A 15,011-nucleotide genomic window follows, 5' to 3' on the forward strand; every position below is an offset into this window, starting at 1 on the left:
TGAAACCATATACAGAAGAAAAAACTATATATAATCTAAATTATAAAAAACGGCATAACGTAAAAAAAGGTGACGTCAAACGTCTTTTATCTACCAAAGAACTAATGTGTGGGGTACAGTGTGGCTGCTGAGGATTGGATTCAATATTTTCTATTATGGCCTCTGTTACTCGTCTATGCTGTTTTTCCTCAAGTTCAATAATATTCCTTCCCTCTAGTTCTCCAGACAATAAAATTTCACGTTCCCAGTGGAGTTTTTTCTTTGCATAAAAAAATGGTAGTGTCTGTGGTACAGTCAGCATAGTGTGTGCACCGGATGGTTTTCGACCATGAACTGGCGATCTTGCCGTTATTTCTGATCCATTTACACGAGACTGTTCAGAGACATAGGGCCCAAACATCCTACAATCATACTCAGTTAGGGCTCTCAAGCCCGTTGTGAAATTAACTTTACCATCAGAGGGACAAAGTCGCAACCTTGCGTAGGATGTCTCATCCATGGGACTCAGTGGTTTTAATAACCCAACCTTACACTGATCTTTTAGTTGTAAAGACCCTAAGGTTCGTCGTGTCAAATGTAATGTACTAGAAGTATTACTACATGAGTGTGAACGGCTATTTACCTCAGAGGTGTTTCCGTACCCTCTCTTACGAACAGCTGGGGCCACTAAAACTTGATCACACATACTTTCTCTTCGCGAATGCTTGATATATTCAATACCAACAATGGGCCGATTTCCATATTTTAACGGCGTTTGCATATTACGCACCGCTTGAAGTGATGCAACTTCATGACCCTTATCGTGTCTCATATTTCTTTTTTTGTCTAGTGGTAATGAAATTCCATTTAAAAGACCTGGTAAAAGATGAACGGAAATAGCCACCGGTAGAATACCACCAACAGCGTAAAGAGTTCGTTTTGTCTGTTCACTTGTTGTAGAAATATCTAAATCCATTTCAAAGGTGTCATCCGATAACGATTCCTGAAGAGGAGTAAGAATACCCAATGCTTCAAGAATTGGTTTGTAGAGAATAGGTTGAGTAAAAACAGCAACTCTTGCAGGAGTCTCTAGTTTGCATAAATCTTCACTCCATTGAACCATATTATCAGAAGGAACTCCTAATACTTGAATGAGCAAATGGCTTGTTGTGCTACTATAGTTTCGTTTTGGTCGATTTTGAATAGCTTTAGCAGAGAGTTCCATTACTTCTCGCATAGAATTAACACTATGAAATGAAGCCTGTGAAAAAAGAGTTAGTTCTCGTACTCCATACCGACGCAAGTGTGACGGCATACTTGTGGGACCTGGCATTTGATACAACAAATCCATCCAAGAGTTTCCATCACGTTCAGTAAATGAGATAAAAACCGCGGTATGAGGTTTCTCTACCAACACAGATTCACAGAAAAAAGACGCCATACCAATGACTGTACTGCTATCATCCGTGTCTGCAACAAGTCCCTCATCGTAAAGGGAAGGACAACACATTGCTGCAGCCACAGGCCCTGAACTAATACTATCACTTTGGAAAACTTGAGTTTTTTCATGAGATGAATTTTTTAATTCTTGAGAATTTCTACAAGAATTTTCAGAGGATTTATCCATATTTTCTGTACACGATAAAATGGATAAAGGATCAAAAGAAACATTACGGCAAATATTATTACATGTATTTGTAGCGTTCTCTGACGATGTGTTTATTGACGTTTTGTCAGACTTGGATGACACCAGTACACAAAAACCATGGCCATCACGGAACAAACGCATTAATCTTTCTACTACTCTATCAGCATCGGTTGTCTCCACACATGTGGTACCTATTCCTCGCGTTTGAGTCTTGCTACAATCCTGCTGATCTTCCGAGACTTTAATTTCAGACTGTACAGTACATTCTATGAATGATAATTTAGGCGTTTCATTCAAGCAATCCACAGCAATGGGTTCTCCTGGCAAACTCACCTCCTCCATTGAGATGAGATTTACCCCTATACAGTACAAGTTCGTATAACGGACTACGCCCGTAAAAATGACCTAAAAACAAAACGAATAATAAATAAATAGAAGAATAAAAATAATAAAAGTGAATGAGAGAACAAAGGGTATGGAGTAGGGAGAACGAAGAAAGCCAAAAATAGTAATCAAAAAAAAAATACCTCATTGTGGTACAAAAAACCATTTTCTTAAAAACAAATTTGTTTCTTATAAATACCTATAAAAGGGAAAAAAAAAGGGGGAATTCTTTGGGAAAATAAATAAATAAATAAAAAAGAAAAAAGCTTAGAAACAGATGTATTTATTTATATATAGGTAAATAAACGTGTGTCTTCACAGATTTATATAACCGTATAAATATTGTTATTATTAATATGGCAGCACTAGACAATGCATAGCCATTCTCTGTTGTGTTAGTTCATTGTACCGCCTCAACACCATACCTGACACGGAGGGCCGTTGTGGTTTCACTGTCTCCTCCGTATCAAAGTAAAGACATCGAGCAGTGCGATCATCTATTTCTGAATGTACCGCAGTGTGCAGAGTGGAACGTGCACGTTTGTGTCGTGCCGCACTGGTGGAAAATGTTCCTTTTGTCGAATTTCTTATTTCTGCCGTTGCTGCCTCCGTGGCTGCAGTGGCGTGCAGCTTCCTGTCGTCCTCTGCGTAAATAGCACTTGGCGAAAGTTCTTCTTGACTTAACCGCCAGCATCTAGGCGTAACGCCTTCTATGTCATGCGCCAGCAGTTCAACGGCGCTGAGTTCTGCCGGTGAAAGAAGTGAAGAAGAAGTTAAGTGATCGGGCGCCAACGGGTGTGTTTGTGAGAGGGACGTCGCAGAGAAGTTCTCTGGAAGTGGCGAGTTCTTCTCAATAGCGGCGGTCATAATACCCGCCTCACCCCGCGGCTGCGCAGACTTTCGCGGAAGTGGCGATCGACAGCCGCCGAGCCCTTTTGTTTCGGGACTCGGCAACACCAACTCATCATGCAGTGTATTGTTAAAACAGCGTGTCTGCGGTGTGTACTGCAGCATTTCTTGCTCTTTATTATTATTATTATTATTATTATTATTATTATTATTATTATTATTATTATTATTATTATTAATAATATTAGGGGTAGTAGTATTCTTATTGTTATAATTTCTAGCTGTATTCTTCTTCGCCTTATTCTTCTTCTGCTTGTTACTATGATTGTTGTTATTATTACGGTTGTGGTGTACGTGCCAGAGTGTGAGTGGGGCACCGCGGCTCAGTTCGCCGTACGCCCCGCCGAGTTTCTCGAGTTCTTTTCGTGCCGCTTCACGTCCACCGGCGGTAATTTCATTTCGTTGTTGTTGCAGAATGGCGGAAGCGCGGTGGTGGGGGCATGAAATGTCTATTGTTGTACAGTCCAACATTATTAATGGCAGAAACAGAAAAGTGAGATGATGATGATAAATAATACAAATAGTAGAAATCCGCAGTGTGTGTGATAGAGATTATGCGGGATGTGTTGTCTATGGTAAGGAAATTACTGTTCTATGTACGCTATATAGTTTGTTATATGTATGTATGTATCTATGTATGCGTTTCCGCAGTGCTACGCTTATGTCTATGCTTCTACAATGGAGACAAATAAGAGGTACGATAATGAAGAGAGGTATATTTAAAAGTTGATACTAAACAGGCGTAATTGAACAAGATAGGGTTAGGCATGTCATGTGAACATTGAAAAATAAAAAATAACCAGTTTTAACTGAAGAGAAAGTAGAAATAGTGAACAAAAGAATAAAAACAAACAAATAAATAAATAAATAAAAAGAACGATACAATTCAGTTATACCGTAGTCTTCTTTATTATGGTGGTACATCTATTTCTGAAAACGAAAATACACGAATATAAATCATGTATATGTACTTATGTTTCTCTAGGTGTTAGCGCTTTGTAATTAGCACATGTTCTAGAAAAGAAAAAACCCGAAAGGAAGTAGAACAAAAACAAAACTAACGAAAGACAAAAAAAAAAAACGGGCACAAAAACAAAAGAAAATAAGCACAACAAATAAATAGTACTTATTTGCTATTTTTCCATTACCATCCAGCTCCAGAAGGGATAAAAAAACACACACACACGACATGGAACGTCATGAGGGTTAGAAAGAAAACGCACAAATAAAAATAAAAAAAATGGTATTCCAAGCATCACGACCCACGCCACTCAAGAATTAAGAGTTGGGGAACACAAGCCTTCCTCTATCACCCACAAAAGTCGATGAAAACATAAATGAAAACAAAAAACAAATTGGCTAAGAGATAATTGCTCAGGCATCACACATATATACAAAAACAAATGCGAACACAAATAAGTATACATATATATACACATACAGATATATATATATAGAGAGAGAGAGAAAAAAAAAGAAAAAACTAAAAAAGTACAGGGTTCTCCTCCTCTTCAGTACACCATCCTCAATTCCTTTTCACTAGAAAAAAAGAGATACCCCAGTAATAAACCTACATGTGTGTATTGCACAATTGTTCCCATTAGCCTTTATATGATGGGTGGCAGTGGCAAACGTGATTCTCTCTTCGCTCTTGGTGATGATAAAAACTGTGCGTTAACGGCTGTGGGTGATGTACTGCGAATAGGCGGCAGTGCGATCCCACTACTGCGCATTCTCCTACGCGATACTTCTCCTTCCGCCTTCGATGGACGATTCAGAAAAACCGGTGCACTATGGCTTGGTGATGGAGTAGCAAAACGACTGGAGTTTCGACTTAACTTGACAGAATCTCTGTGGTACGTACTACTACGCCTCCGTTGATCCAGCGGATATTCCTCTTCGTCATATTCATATTCATCCTGCGGTGAACGATACGGTGTTTTATACTTCCCAACAAAGAAGGGCACATCATGTCGAGCGGCGAAACGTTCTTTATCTTTACGTTCTCTTCGCCTTGACCGCTGTGACTCAACGCGGGCGTAAATGTGGCCATCGCAGCACACCGTACTGCGAGAGAATGATCGCCCACTATTGTGATCACCGTTGCCGCCGTACACAACATTAATATGACTCACGTCATTCAATACACATGCCACTAGGAGGCGACCCTTTCCCATGGGGCAACGCACAATAATATCACCATCATCTGCGTATTTTTTGTTCTGCGTATAGAACGACTGTTGTTTCATTTCTTTTTGCGAATTGTTTGTTTTTTTTCCTTTTTGCTCAAAATCGGACGCGTCATAAATCCTTACAGGCGAGCTCATGCGTAGATATGCACCCTTTCTTTTCTTTTTTTTTTACAATGTGTGTAAAGCTATATATATATATATATATATATATATATATATTTTTTTTTTTTTTGCAGTCAGTATTGGTCTCTCCAACTGTCTATATGATTTGCACTTTCCACTCTGTCCCTTGCGGTACAACAAATAAATAATAAGAAAGGGGAGAAAAAAAAGAAACAAGAACTCATGTACAAAGTAGAGAAAGGATACACAGAGAGAAAAGAAGAAGAGAAATAAAAAAACAAGTACAACCACAAGAAAAAAAAGTCAGTTGAACCGCAAATACACATACATAGGAATAAAATAAAATAAAGTTTCCTGTGTTTGCGTATCTTATTAGATATAGATATATCCACTCCCTTCCTTTACAACAATCATTATCCTTGTTCTTTGTATTTAGTGAGACAATAAACAGGAAGTACAAAAAAAAAAGAAAGAAAGAAACAAAACCCCGCATAGAAATTCATGATATCACACAACATGCTACACCATGAAACTCTTCAGAAAACCCGTAAGTGCCGCCACATCACGCGGTCCCTGGTACGGCACGCCCTCTTTATTTCCCTTTGTGAACAACTTCAACGTGGGAAATCCCTGCACACGGTACTCCTCCGCAATCGCACGGTGGGCGGCCGCATCAATCTTCGCAATAACGACATCCGCCTGATCCGCCATCGAGCGGGCGAACTCCTCCCACTTCGGCTTCATGCGAACACAGTGCGTGCACCACGGGGCGTAGAACATCACAAAGACGTGTTTTGTTGGATCCTGCACGACTTTGTGGAATGTGCCGGGATCGAGTTCCAGCGCCGCGCCGGCATCGGCATGCGCACTGCCCGCCACCGCGGGAACAGCGGAGACCACCGCGATGATGGCAAACAATAGTAATAACAGAGTGGACGTCGTTGGGCGGGACATATTTAATAGCGATGGCGAAATGGAAGTTGCTGGTGTTGTTGTTGTTTTTTTTTTTCGTTTCTTTTTTTTTTGTGTGTGTATTCTTTTTTTTTACTGCTATTTTATTTGAAATACGCTCTTATATTGTTTGGGCTATTTATTTGCTGCTGTTTTTTTTTCTTCTTCGAACTTGGCTGAGTATAGTAGAGTATAATCCTAAATTCCTTTTTTATTCTTGTTTGTTAGACTTTTTTTTAAGCCTTCAGCTATTTTTCGTTTCCTTTTAATTTCTTGAGTAAACGTTCTTTATTGTAATGCGCATTGGGCAAATAAAAAGGAAAAAGGAGAGTAAACAAAAAATCCATAAGAAACCACAATAACAATGATAAAATACTTCAACTGCCTATAATAATGAAATAATAATAATTAATTAATTAATTTTACCATTGATATCATCAGTAATGGCTCAAAAAAATACATACAAGCTAAATAAAAATCAAAAAAAAACATACACATGTTATCCAATATATATATATATAGTGGCAATGTTGAAGAGATACAACGATGCTTCCATCTGTATTTGTATCTATTAGATACAAATGGCGCCACCGATACATCGTGTTCGAAAATTTTCACTCACATAGTTTGCCAGATAAAAAATCACCAAAAGAAAGAAAATAAAATAAGCACATATAGACACACACCGAGAGAGAGACAATATATATATATATATATATATATATATATATATATATATATATATATATATATATAAATATCCATTCCTGCTCTAATCAAATAAAGTGCCACACAAACGAAATCATTGAATGGCAAATAAGTATTCACAATGATTAGAAATAACAGTGCCAATTTAATCCTCTACCTACTTTTCTCTTTTTTTTTTCATTTATGTATTCTGAAAAACAAAGCTGTCGAGGAGTGGAAGTGCACGAAGACTGTTGTACTCCAGTGAACCATCCTTATCCAGTCGCGTGTAGTATCGCATAGTTGGAAACGCATTTACATTCATGCGATTCATCACATCTGGATACTTCTCTCCGTCAATCTTTGCCGCTACAAACGTGGCCGCATTGCGCTTCGTTGACTGACTAATAGAGAGATCATCCCAGAGTTTATCCATCGTACTACATAACCGCGACCACGGCACACAGTAAAGCACAAAGACATCTTTGCTGGGATCCATCACAATAGCATCAAAATTGGTATCTGTTAACTCCACAACACGAGTGGGGCGTGGGCCGTCATCCACATAAGACATACCGCCAATCATCATCAACTGAAAGAGCAGCAAGAGTGGAAAGAGAAAATATCGCAGAGGTGCGATCAACCGCATTTGTAATAATGTGATGGAGAGAGTATTAGAGGGTTGTAGTGGATGTCTTGTTTGATATTAAGACGAGTAAAAATATAAAATAACTCTAAAGTAAAAGAAAAAGAAAAGGAATACGAATAAAATATTCAGAATCAGGAAAAAAAACAATAAATAAAACAAGACCATCAGACAACATCTGGAGCAACAACAAGAACCATTTGATTTTCACTCACCCATTCCTTCCTTCCTTTATTGCAAGGAATAACGAGTTTTCCAGACCCTATAACATTTCTTTTCACGCTCTTTTTTTCTTTTGTTTCCCTTTCCATCTTACATGCAAGACAAAAGGAGGGAAAACAACATTGCATCACAAGCAGCAAGATGCACGAACAAAAAGAGAGAAAAAAAAAGAAAGAGTAAAATCCCTGCATCAGCAATCTTTTTTTTATTTCTTCATCATAGCGAGTGTGGAGAAACAACAAGAGCAACAAAACACGGCAGGACACACCTCAAAAAGTCAACAAGAAAAGAAAAAACAGCATAAACACCAACAGCAACACTCCGTTGAAAACGAAAAAAAAGGAACAACAATAGACAACAAAAAGGAAAGTAAATATATTTTGTCTTTAAAAAAAAAGGCCTAAATCGACAAAGATAAAAAAAGAACATAATAAAACAAACAGCACACATATAGTACCACAAGAGAAGGAAAAATAATTTAAAAAAACGAAACTACTTTAAAGTCTACTTGATTGAGGTATGATTCTACTTTTGTCACGTTCGTAGCCTTTCCAATTTTTTTTTCTTTTTCCTGTGTGTATATATATGTGTGTGCCTTTGAATGTACCTTGTGGTTGTAGTCCATGGTTACATTCACTCTCTTTATTTTTTATTTTCCTCTTTTTGTTTTTTTTTTTTATTTTCCTTGCATACACATCATAGTTGCTCCATACCACAATGTTGAAAAACACACGCACACACATAAATATACACACACATACATACACATCAACAAAGAAAAGTAAAAAAAAAAAAAACGGCGTATGTGACCCATCCATAATAACCCCTTGCATCATCCAGAGTGCAGATCCAGGTACCCAAAGGAATCCAGACGAGTCTACAAATTCACATGTATTGCCATTCTCTCCTCACTTCATTTCGTATAATCCTATATATATATATATATATATATATATAACACACCATTATCCACACGTATCCTTCTTTTTTAATAATGAGTATAACACAACTCCTCCGTTCAAATAGGATGATTGAGCCAAGTGGTTATTTGTTTAGGTGGAATTTGTAATCTGCAAACATAACTCCACGCGGGTCTACTTCCCGTACGGCGTTATGTTCATCAAGCCGCTGCTGTACGTCGCCGTCCTCGATTTCTGGAAAGTACTGTGTATCAAGGGGGTTAGCAAGTTGTGGGCGGTATGCCGCCTTCAACTCTCTTAGGTGTGCCCAATCAATACCTTCAAAGAATGGATGTGCTTTCAAGCTCGCAAAGTCAAGCCGGTCCTTTGGATCGCACATGAGGTGTTGCATAAGATTGACGGCGTCATCTGGGACGCCCCTGTCTGGTGGATACACGAGATACTCTCTCCAGTGCGTAATTTTGTAGCACGTTGTGCTTGGATCCTGTGCAAAGAATGGTGGAATACCATAGAGCATCTCGTACATAATAACCCCCACCGACCACCAGTCACACTCGACGCCGTACCGCTGCCGGAGGAGAATCTCCGGGGCGATGTACCCCGGGCTGCCAACGATGGACTCAAAGAGCCGCCGGTCCCGCGGGTGAGCGACGCCGGTCGGTGGGGCGGGAGGGTCGGCGGGCGGCGGCGGGGGGCCCTCCACGTCGAGAAGTTCCTCCCCGGCCGCCGCGAAGCGCTTCGAGAGGCCAAAGTCCGTCAGTTTGATGTGCCCCTCCGCGTCGAGGAGAATATTGTCCGGCTTAATGTCGCGGTGTACAAAGAACATGTCATGCACACTCGCCACCGCAGCGCAGAGCTCGGCAATGTAGAAACGGGTGCTCTCCACATCGAATTTCTGCTTGAGGCACAGCCAGGAGATCATATCCCCACCAGGCATGTACTCCATCACCATATACAGGTACTGCTCATCCTGGAAACTCAGGTACAGGCGAACCACCCAGACATTCTTGGCAGCCGCCTCCGCCATCACATCTTTCTCTGAGCGAACATGCAGAATCTGCTTCTTACGAATCATATCCGTCTTACGCATTCGTTTTAGGGCATACAACTTATCATTCACCTCATCCTTACGGCGGCATACATACACCTCCCCAAAGGCACCTTTTCCAATACGCTTGATGAGAATAAAATCGTCCACACGGGGCTCCCGCGGTCTAGGCCCAACAGGACGTGCACTTCCCCCACTCTGAGCATCACGTAACATTCCACGGTAATGATTTTCAAGAAACGCCTTACTTGCTGCTGCCTTGTGATGTGATACATCCGAAATAGGACCAGCCTCCGTGTAGGCGGCACCCTTCAACACTTTCTGGGACTCCTTCATTGCCTCACTGGAAATAAGCAAAAACAAGAAACAGCCAGGAAAGGAACACGTAAACGTTCCACCACCTAGAAATTACAATAGTAATAGTAAAGAATAACAACTACAGTCGAATGTCAATAGCCTAGGTACCGAATATATTCGTGCTTGACCCTTAGCAAAAAGCGTATGGCTTTTTTTCCCCTCCTTGTTGGATTCTTTCCCTTTTTCTTCTACCAAGGATGTTCAGAGGAGAGTACAAAAACAACAAAACAAAAAAAAGCAACTTGTCTTCCTTTCGGCCAAACCTTTTTCCACTTCTATTATTTAAAATAAGTCAGATAGACAATGATATTGCCTACTCAACTTGCTCTTTTCTTTTTTTTTTCTTACCCTTTCTACACCCCTTTGCTTTATTGCTGTTCTTCTCTTAACACTGTTGCCAAATGTAATATTGAAGACAAGACAAACAAAACTATAAATTCAAGAAAAAAAAATAGAGGAACAAAAGAAAAAGCATAGTAAAGACAATACATACACATATTTAATAGAAAAATGATGTATTCAGGAGTTAAGAGTTTTAATATTACTGTTCATATGTGTATATGTATGTATATGTGAGTCTGTGCAGGTAACCACAGCAACAGATTTTTTACTTTCAGTTATCGTTCTTTATATTTGCTGCTATAAACCACTATTATCAGCATCAGGAACATCCGTACATCTTTTTTTCCTCTCTGCATCGCTGTGCTACGCATTCCCTCCTCACAAATGGGAGATGTATATGTAAGTTCAAGAATGAAAAAGACATTGGATTGAAATAAACAAACAAAAAGAAAAAGAGCAACCAAACGCCACCAGTGTAATACTATCCACCAGCACATACAGGTTAATCCTTTTCACTGAGCCAACGGTAGTAGTCATTAACAATGTAGTAGCGGCTTTCCAACTTGCGAATAACAAGACGCTGAAAGAACTCCCGTTTATGTTCATCATCGTACGTCACAATGCCGTGTACAGTCATAATAAACGAATCCGCTTGTTCATTACCCGGTAGCGGCTGAGCGTCTACGCAGTCGATCTTGTGAGATGTTTTTGGCAACCCACCGAGATACGCCATTATGGCTGTAGTGTCGGGAAGTTGATGCCCATTCCATTCGCAAAGCATTGGTGTACCGGGGGCATATAAGTTTACAATTTCCATCCGCTTATTGGGGTCATCCAGTAACTGGTAGAATTGCTGACGGAACTCCAGAGCCTTCTTTGATACCTCCGTACAGTCAGCGTACTCTGTCATTATAATGTGTACTGTAGATTTCCGTTGCTTTTTTCTAATGTTATTATTATTATTTTAATAATCTTCTTTTCGTTTTTTTCTTTTAGTCTGTTCAAATCGCTGAATTCCGCCTAATGAAATAATTAACAAAAAAAACTTACTTCTTTTTTTTAGGAAGGCTTTTATTTTCCGAATGAAATTAATACGGTATTTTTATGAAAGGCAGAAAAAAAAAACAAGAAAACAAAAGACAGAAACGAGAAAAATCATGTGATCAACTATCTATCAAACTCTCTCTCTCTCTCTCTATATATATATACATTAGTATAGATGTTATGTTTCCCCTTTTTCCCACATACAGCAACGATTACTTCCATCCACTGTATTGTAAATCTGCAGAGTCTGTGCACCCTCCTCCTCTCTCCTCTCTACTTTCTTCATCCTTACTGTGTCTGTTGCAGCTGTTGCAGCATGGCCCCACTGAGCACATCGCGGCAGACGTGTGGCATGCCGGCGTTACTGAACATCATCCCCCGCCCCTCCTGCAGCTGCCGCCGGCCCAACGCCTCCGCCACCCCGCGGACGGCCGACGCCCACGCCTGCTGCTCGGCCGGGGCGGAGGTGAGGGAAAGGCGGGAGACGCAGGCGTGGACACACAACTGCTCCAAAAGTGAAATCCCAACGGAGTCCCCCTGCCGCACTTCGGGGAGAAAACAGCCGCAGGCCTCCATCCGCTCCACGTAGCACTCCACTAATGCCGCAAGTTCGTCCTCCGTCGCAGTCGCGCACGATAGCAATAACTCACCGCGGGCGTGCAGCTGCGCAAAGAGGCACCAACGCTGCAATATCAACGGTAGCGGTTCAAGACGGCGGAGCGCATCTAAAGCATCACGCCAACGGCAGAGGTGCAGGAGAACAGAGACACGTCGCAACTCTGCATGTGACTGGAGTAATGTTAATCCAATCGTATCGGCACTATGGGAGATTTTCTCAAGTGCTTCCAGAGCCGCCGAGTGATTCCCACGCTGCGAACACATCATAGCAGATATAAGATCAGCGTATAGGACACCCATAACAAAGTGACTTGCCGCACTCACACGTCGTAGAGCCTCACTAATTCCAGGTATTGTAGAAGAATAACCAAGATAATGCGCTAATTGAGCCCGTTCAAATTGAATGTGTTGCCATAGAAGCAAATGATCTGGTGGCCAATACTGTAAACCAGTTTTCTTTACTACTGCACTACTTTCAGATGAGTTGCCATTGTCTAATACGTTCTCTGCTGTTTTAGTAGTTGTTGTTGATGTTGTTGTAGGCAATGCTATTGATGATGATGATGAGAGAGTTTCTCCACCATCTGTAGGGCAGCTGTGAAACAACATGCTCTCCCCAAGCCGTGTAAGTTCTTGATAGGCTGACTTTATATACCCATGATTACGAAGCCACATAGCACACATAAAACGATACGTTGAAACATAAAAAAAGTTTTCTTGTACAACCTTTATACCTTGTTCTCCATAATGTGTTTCCACTGCAAGAAAAAAGTCATGTAATATACTAAATGGTCCCCCACCAGGTGGAGCCTCTGCAGTACCTACCTGAGCTGCCAACGCCCTATGTGCAGTCTGTCGTATTACTTCTTGTAAAAGTAATACAGGTGGTTTATAGGCTAAAAGTGACGACTTAATAGAGATCTCTTCATCAAGTTGATTTAGCATATTTCCAAGAGAGATGGGATTAATAGGTTTGGAGGAAGAGCGAACACCATAATATCCAGCGATAATCATCATAGTGTCCCTTGCTACACCTGTAATAATCTCTGTTACAACTGTTGAGGAAGGATCAAGAAAGGATTCCATTTCAGAAAGCCATAATGCATGTCGTACTGTCTGTGCAACGGTCTGTACTACAACAGAGTGTCCACCAGAGGTAGAAACAGCTACATTTTGTACACTATTACCAGAATTATTTCTGTTGCTATTAATACCATTATTATTATTATTGCTGTTTCCAACACCAATACCAGCACTGGCGGATATATTATCAGAGCAACTAGAGTTTCCAAATACAATACCGGTTACAATAACAGATCGCAAATAAGTATCAACGGTACCAGGGCAAATAAGTAGAAGAAGTGCTGCCCCCATATAACCCAAACATCCAGCATGATGACGTGGCATATTCACATCATTATCGGTAATATTATCTCTATGTGAAGCAGCATCTGCTAATTGTAGCATAATAGCAATATCTCCTGCAGCTGCAGGAGTATCCTGACATGCAAAGTGTACAAGAAAACTGCTATAATGAGCCATAGTAAGAAATTCATTAGAAGACCATTGATGTCCTACAAGAACGGCCATATGTGCACAATGCAGAGCTGCTTCTAGTGACCGTACTGAAAGATAAAATTGTGCATAAAGAAGTACCCCACTTGTTATTCTCAAAAGAACAGAATGATGTGACTGTTGTGTATCATGTACACCCAAACCATATGGTTGATCATTAATCATATGTTCTAAAAAGTTAAAATCAGAAATTTGCAAGCTATTCCCATTCTGTATAAGTAATTCTAATGTACTCCTCTTTTCCAAAGATCGAGTCTCTGAAATTTGACGCATCGCAGCATACATGCTAGCCAGATTTAGTCCTCGTTTATTTTCAGTCGCAGGATAAAAACTCTTTGGTAATGAACAACCACTATTATTCTTATTAGATTTTGGTCTCTGTGGAGGTCGTATATTTGCTCTTGAACCTCCATATGCATCTGAATTTGTTGCCAATAATCCTCCTAGTTGAATTTCCAGATCAGCCAGCCAACGTCCAGTTTCCTGAGCCACATATACTTGCCAATTAAAAGATGCACAATTCCAACTTACTCCCATCCATATAGCAAACGCTCGTGTAACGCTTCCCACTGCGTGAACAGCTGAAAGTTCTTTTAGTACACCAAATAATTTTGAAAGCGCTGAGAGAACTATTGAACCACGTTCTTCATGGCTTTTAGCTGCCCAAAAAGGTTGTGGTAATCGCGTAGTCGGTCGTACATCTACTCTGAGAAGTAAAATAATACGACGAAGAAATTCCTCACGAACATCAGCACCTCCAACATCACGACAGAGTTCCAGAAATTCTTCAAAAATAGCAAATGCTCTTCCACTCTCATTCTTATCAATTTTAAGTTGTAATCTTCCCCCGAATACTGTTGTTGTTGTTGTTGATGCCGTAGGTGCTGTAAATGTAGTTCCAGCAGCTGTTGGTATAGGCGATGTAGGGGATGCCACACGTTCAGCAAATCCAAATACAGTAGGTATAGAAGACGACCGTTGTCGCTGTTGTGATGAACTTCCTCCCTGTGAGTTTCTCTCACACGGTGGACCCCGAGAAAGTGCACTGAACGCAACAGAAAAATTCGCCTCACCCCCATCTTGAGACTCTTCCACCGCCGTCGTATTCCTATTTTGAGTCTCAGCAATTTCATTTGGTGTACTTTCATGCATAAATGCCACACGTTGAAGATACCACGTAGCAATTGTCTCCGCTGCTCGTGAGTCTGCAGTAATAACAGGAGACCAGGCAGAGGCGACTGCTTTACCGCAAAGAAATAACGCAATATCTGAGAGACGCGGCACACCTTCAGCATTAGGGACACTAAGTGATGGTTCACGTAGACTCATTCTTCTTCCAGAATAGTCTTCTATGAATATACGGAAT

At 40.5% G+C, this 15,011-nt stretch overlaps 8 protein-coding genes across 8 annotated transcripts; all 8 read right to left on the minus strand.

Annotated features, from left to right (window-relative positions):
• Positions 1 to 40: 40 nt before the first annotated feature.
• Positions 41 to 1,969, minus strand: LSM04_008061 (uncharacterized protein; the record flags this gene model as incomplete). Its single annotated transcript, XM_067331052.1, has 1 exon — positions 41 to 1,969. The coding sequence occupies one exon, from the start codon at positions 1,967 to 1,969 to the stop codon at positions 41 to 43; it is 1,929 nt and encodes a 642-aa protein (XP_067189120.1).
• A 393-nt stretch (positions 1,970 to 2,362) lies between these two features.
• Positions 2,363 to 3,391, minus strand: LSM04_006921 (uncharacterized protein; the record flags this gene model as incomplete). Its single annotated transcript, XM_067331053.1, has 1 exon — positions 2,363 to 3,391. The coding sequence occupies one exon, from the start codon at positions 3,389 to 3,391 to the stop codon at positions 2,363 to 2,365; it is 1,029 nt and encodes a 342-aa protein (XP_067189106.1).
• A 1,136-nt stretch (positions 3,392 to 4,527) lies between these two features.
• LSM04_009295 (uncharacterized protein) lies at positions 4,528 to 5,169 on the minus strand (the record flags this gene model as incomplete). Its single annotated transcript, XM_067331054.1, has 1 exon — positions 4,528 to 5,169. The coding sequence occupies one exon, from the start codon at positions 5,167 to 5,169 to the stop codon at positions 4,528 to 4,530; it is 642 nt and encodes a 213-aa protein (XP_067189140.1).
• A 585-nt stretch (positions 5,170 to 5,754) lies between these two features.
• On the minus strand, positions 5,755 to 6,189 carry LSM04_003706 (Thioredoxin domain; the record flags this gene model as incomplete). Its single annotated transcript, XM_067331056.1, has 1 exon — positions 5,755 to 6,189. The coding sequence occupies one exon, from the start codon at positions 6,187 to 6,189 to the stop codon at positions 5,755 to 5,757; it is 435 nt and encodes a 144-aa protein (XP_067189049.1).
• An 886-nt stretch (positions 6,190 to 7,075) lies between these two features.
• On the minus strand, positions 7,076 to 7,522 carry LSM04_008130 (Thioredoxin domain; the record flags this gene model as incomplete). Its single annotated transcript, XM_067331057.1, has 1 exon — positions 7,076 to 7,522. The coding sequence occupies one exon, from the start codon at positions 7,520 to 7,522 to the stop codon at positions 7,076 to 7,078; it is 447 nt and encodes a 148-aa protein (XP_067189122.1).
• A 1,263-nt stretch (positions 7,523 to 8,785) lies between these two features.
• Positions 8,786 to 10,045, minus strand: LSM04_005134 (Protein kinase domain; the record flags this gene model as incomplete). Its single annotated transcript, XM_067331058.1, has 1 exon — positions 8,786 to 10,045. The coding sequence occupies one exon, from the start codon at positions 10,043 to 10,045 to the stop codon at positions 8,786 to 8,788; it is 1,260 nt and encodes a 419-aa protein (XP_067189070.1).
• An 865-nt stretch (positions 10,046 to 10,910) lies between these two features.
• LSM04_001695 (Nuclear transport factor 2) lies at positions 10,911 to 11,318 on the minus strand (the record flags this gene model as incomplete). Its single annotated transcript, XM_067331059.1, has 1 exon — positions 10,911 to 11,318. One exon carries the CDS (start codon positions 11,316 to 11,318, stop codon positions 10,911 to 10,913), a length of 408 nt encoding a protein of 135 aa, XP_067189014.1.
• A 422-nt stretch (positions 11,319 to 11,740) lies between these two features.
• On the minus strand, positions 11,741 to 14,974 carry LSM04_006100 (uncharacterized protein; the record flags this gene model as incomplete). Its single annotated transcript, XM_067331060.1, has 1 exon — positions 11,741 to 14,974. One exon carries the CDS (start codon positions 14,972 to 14,974, stop codon positions 11,741 to 11,743), a length of 3,234 nt encoding a protein of 1,077 aa, XP_067189094.1.
• Between the last annotated feature and the right edge of the window lie 37 nt (positions 14,975 to 15,011).

The sequence above is a fragment of the Trypanosoma melophagium genome, assembly GCF_022059095.1.
Source record: "Trypanosoma melophagium isolate St. Kilda chromosome Unknown ctg33segment0, whole genome shotgun sequence".
Lineage (NCBI taxonomy): Eukaryota > Euglenozoa > Kinetoplastea > Trypanosomatida > Trypanosomatidae > Trypanosoma > Trypanosoma melophagium.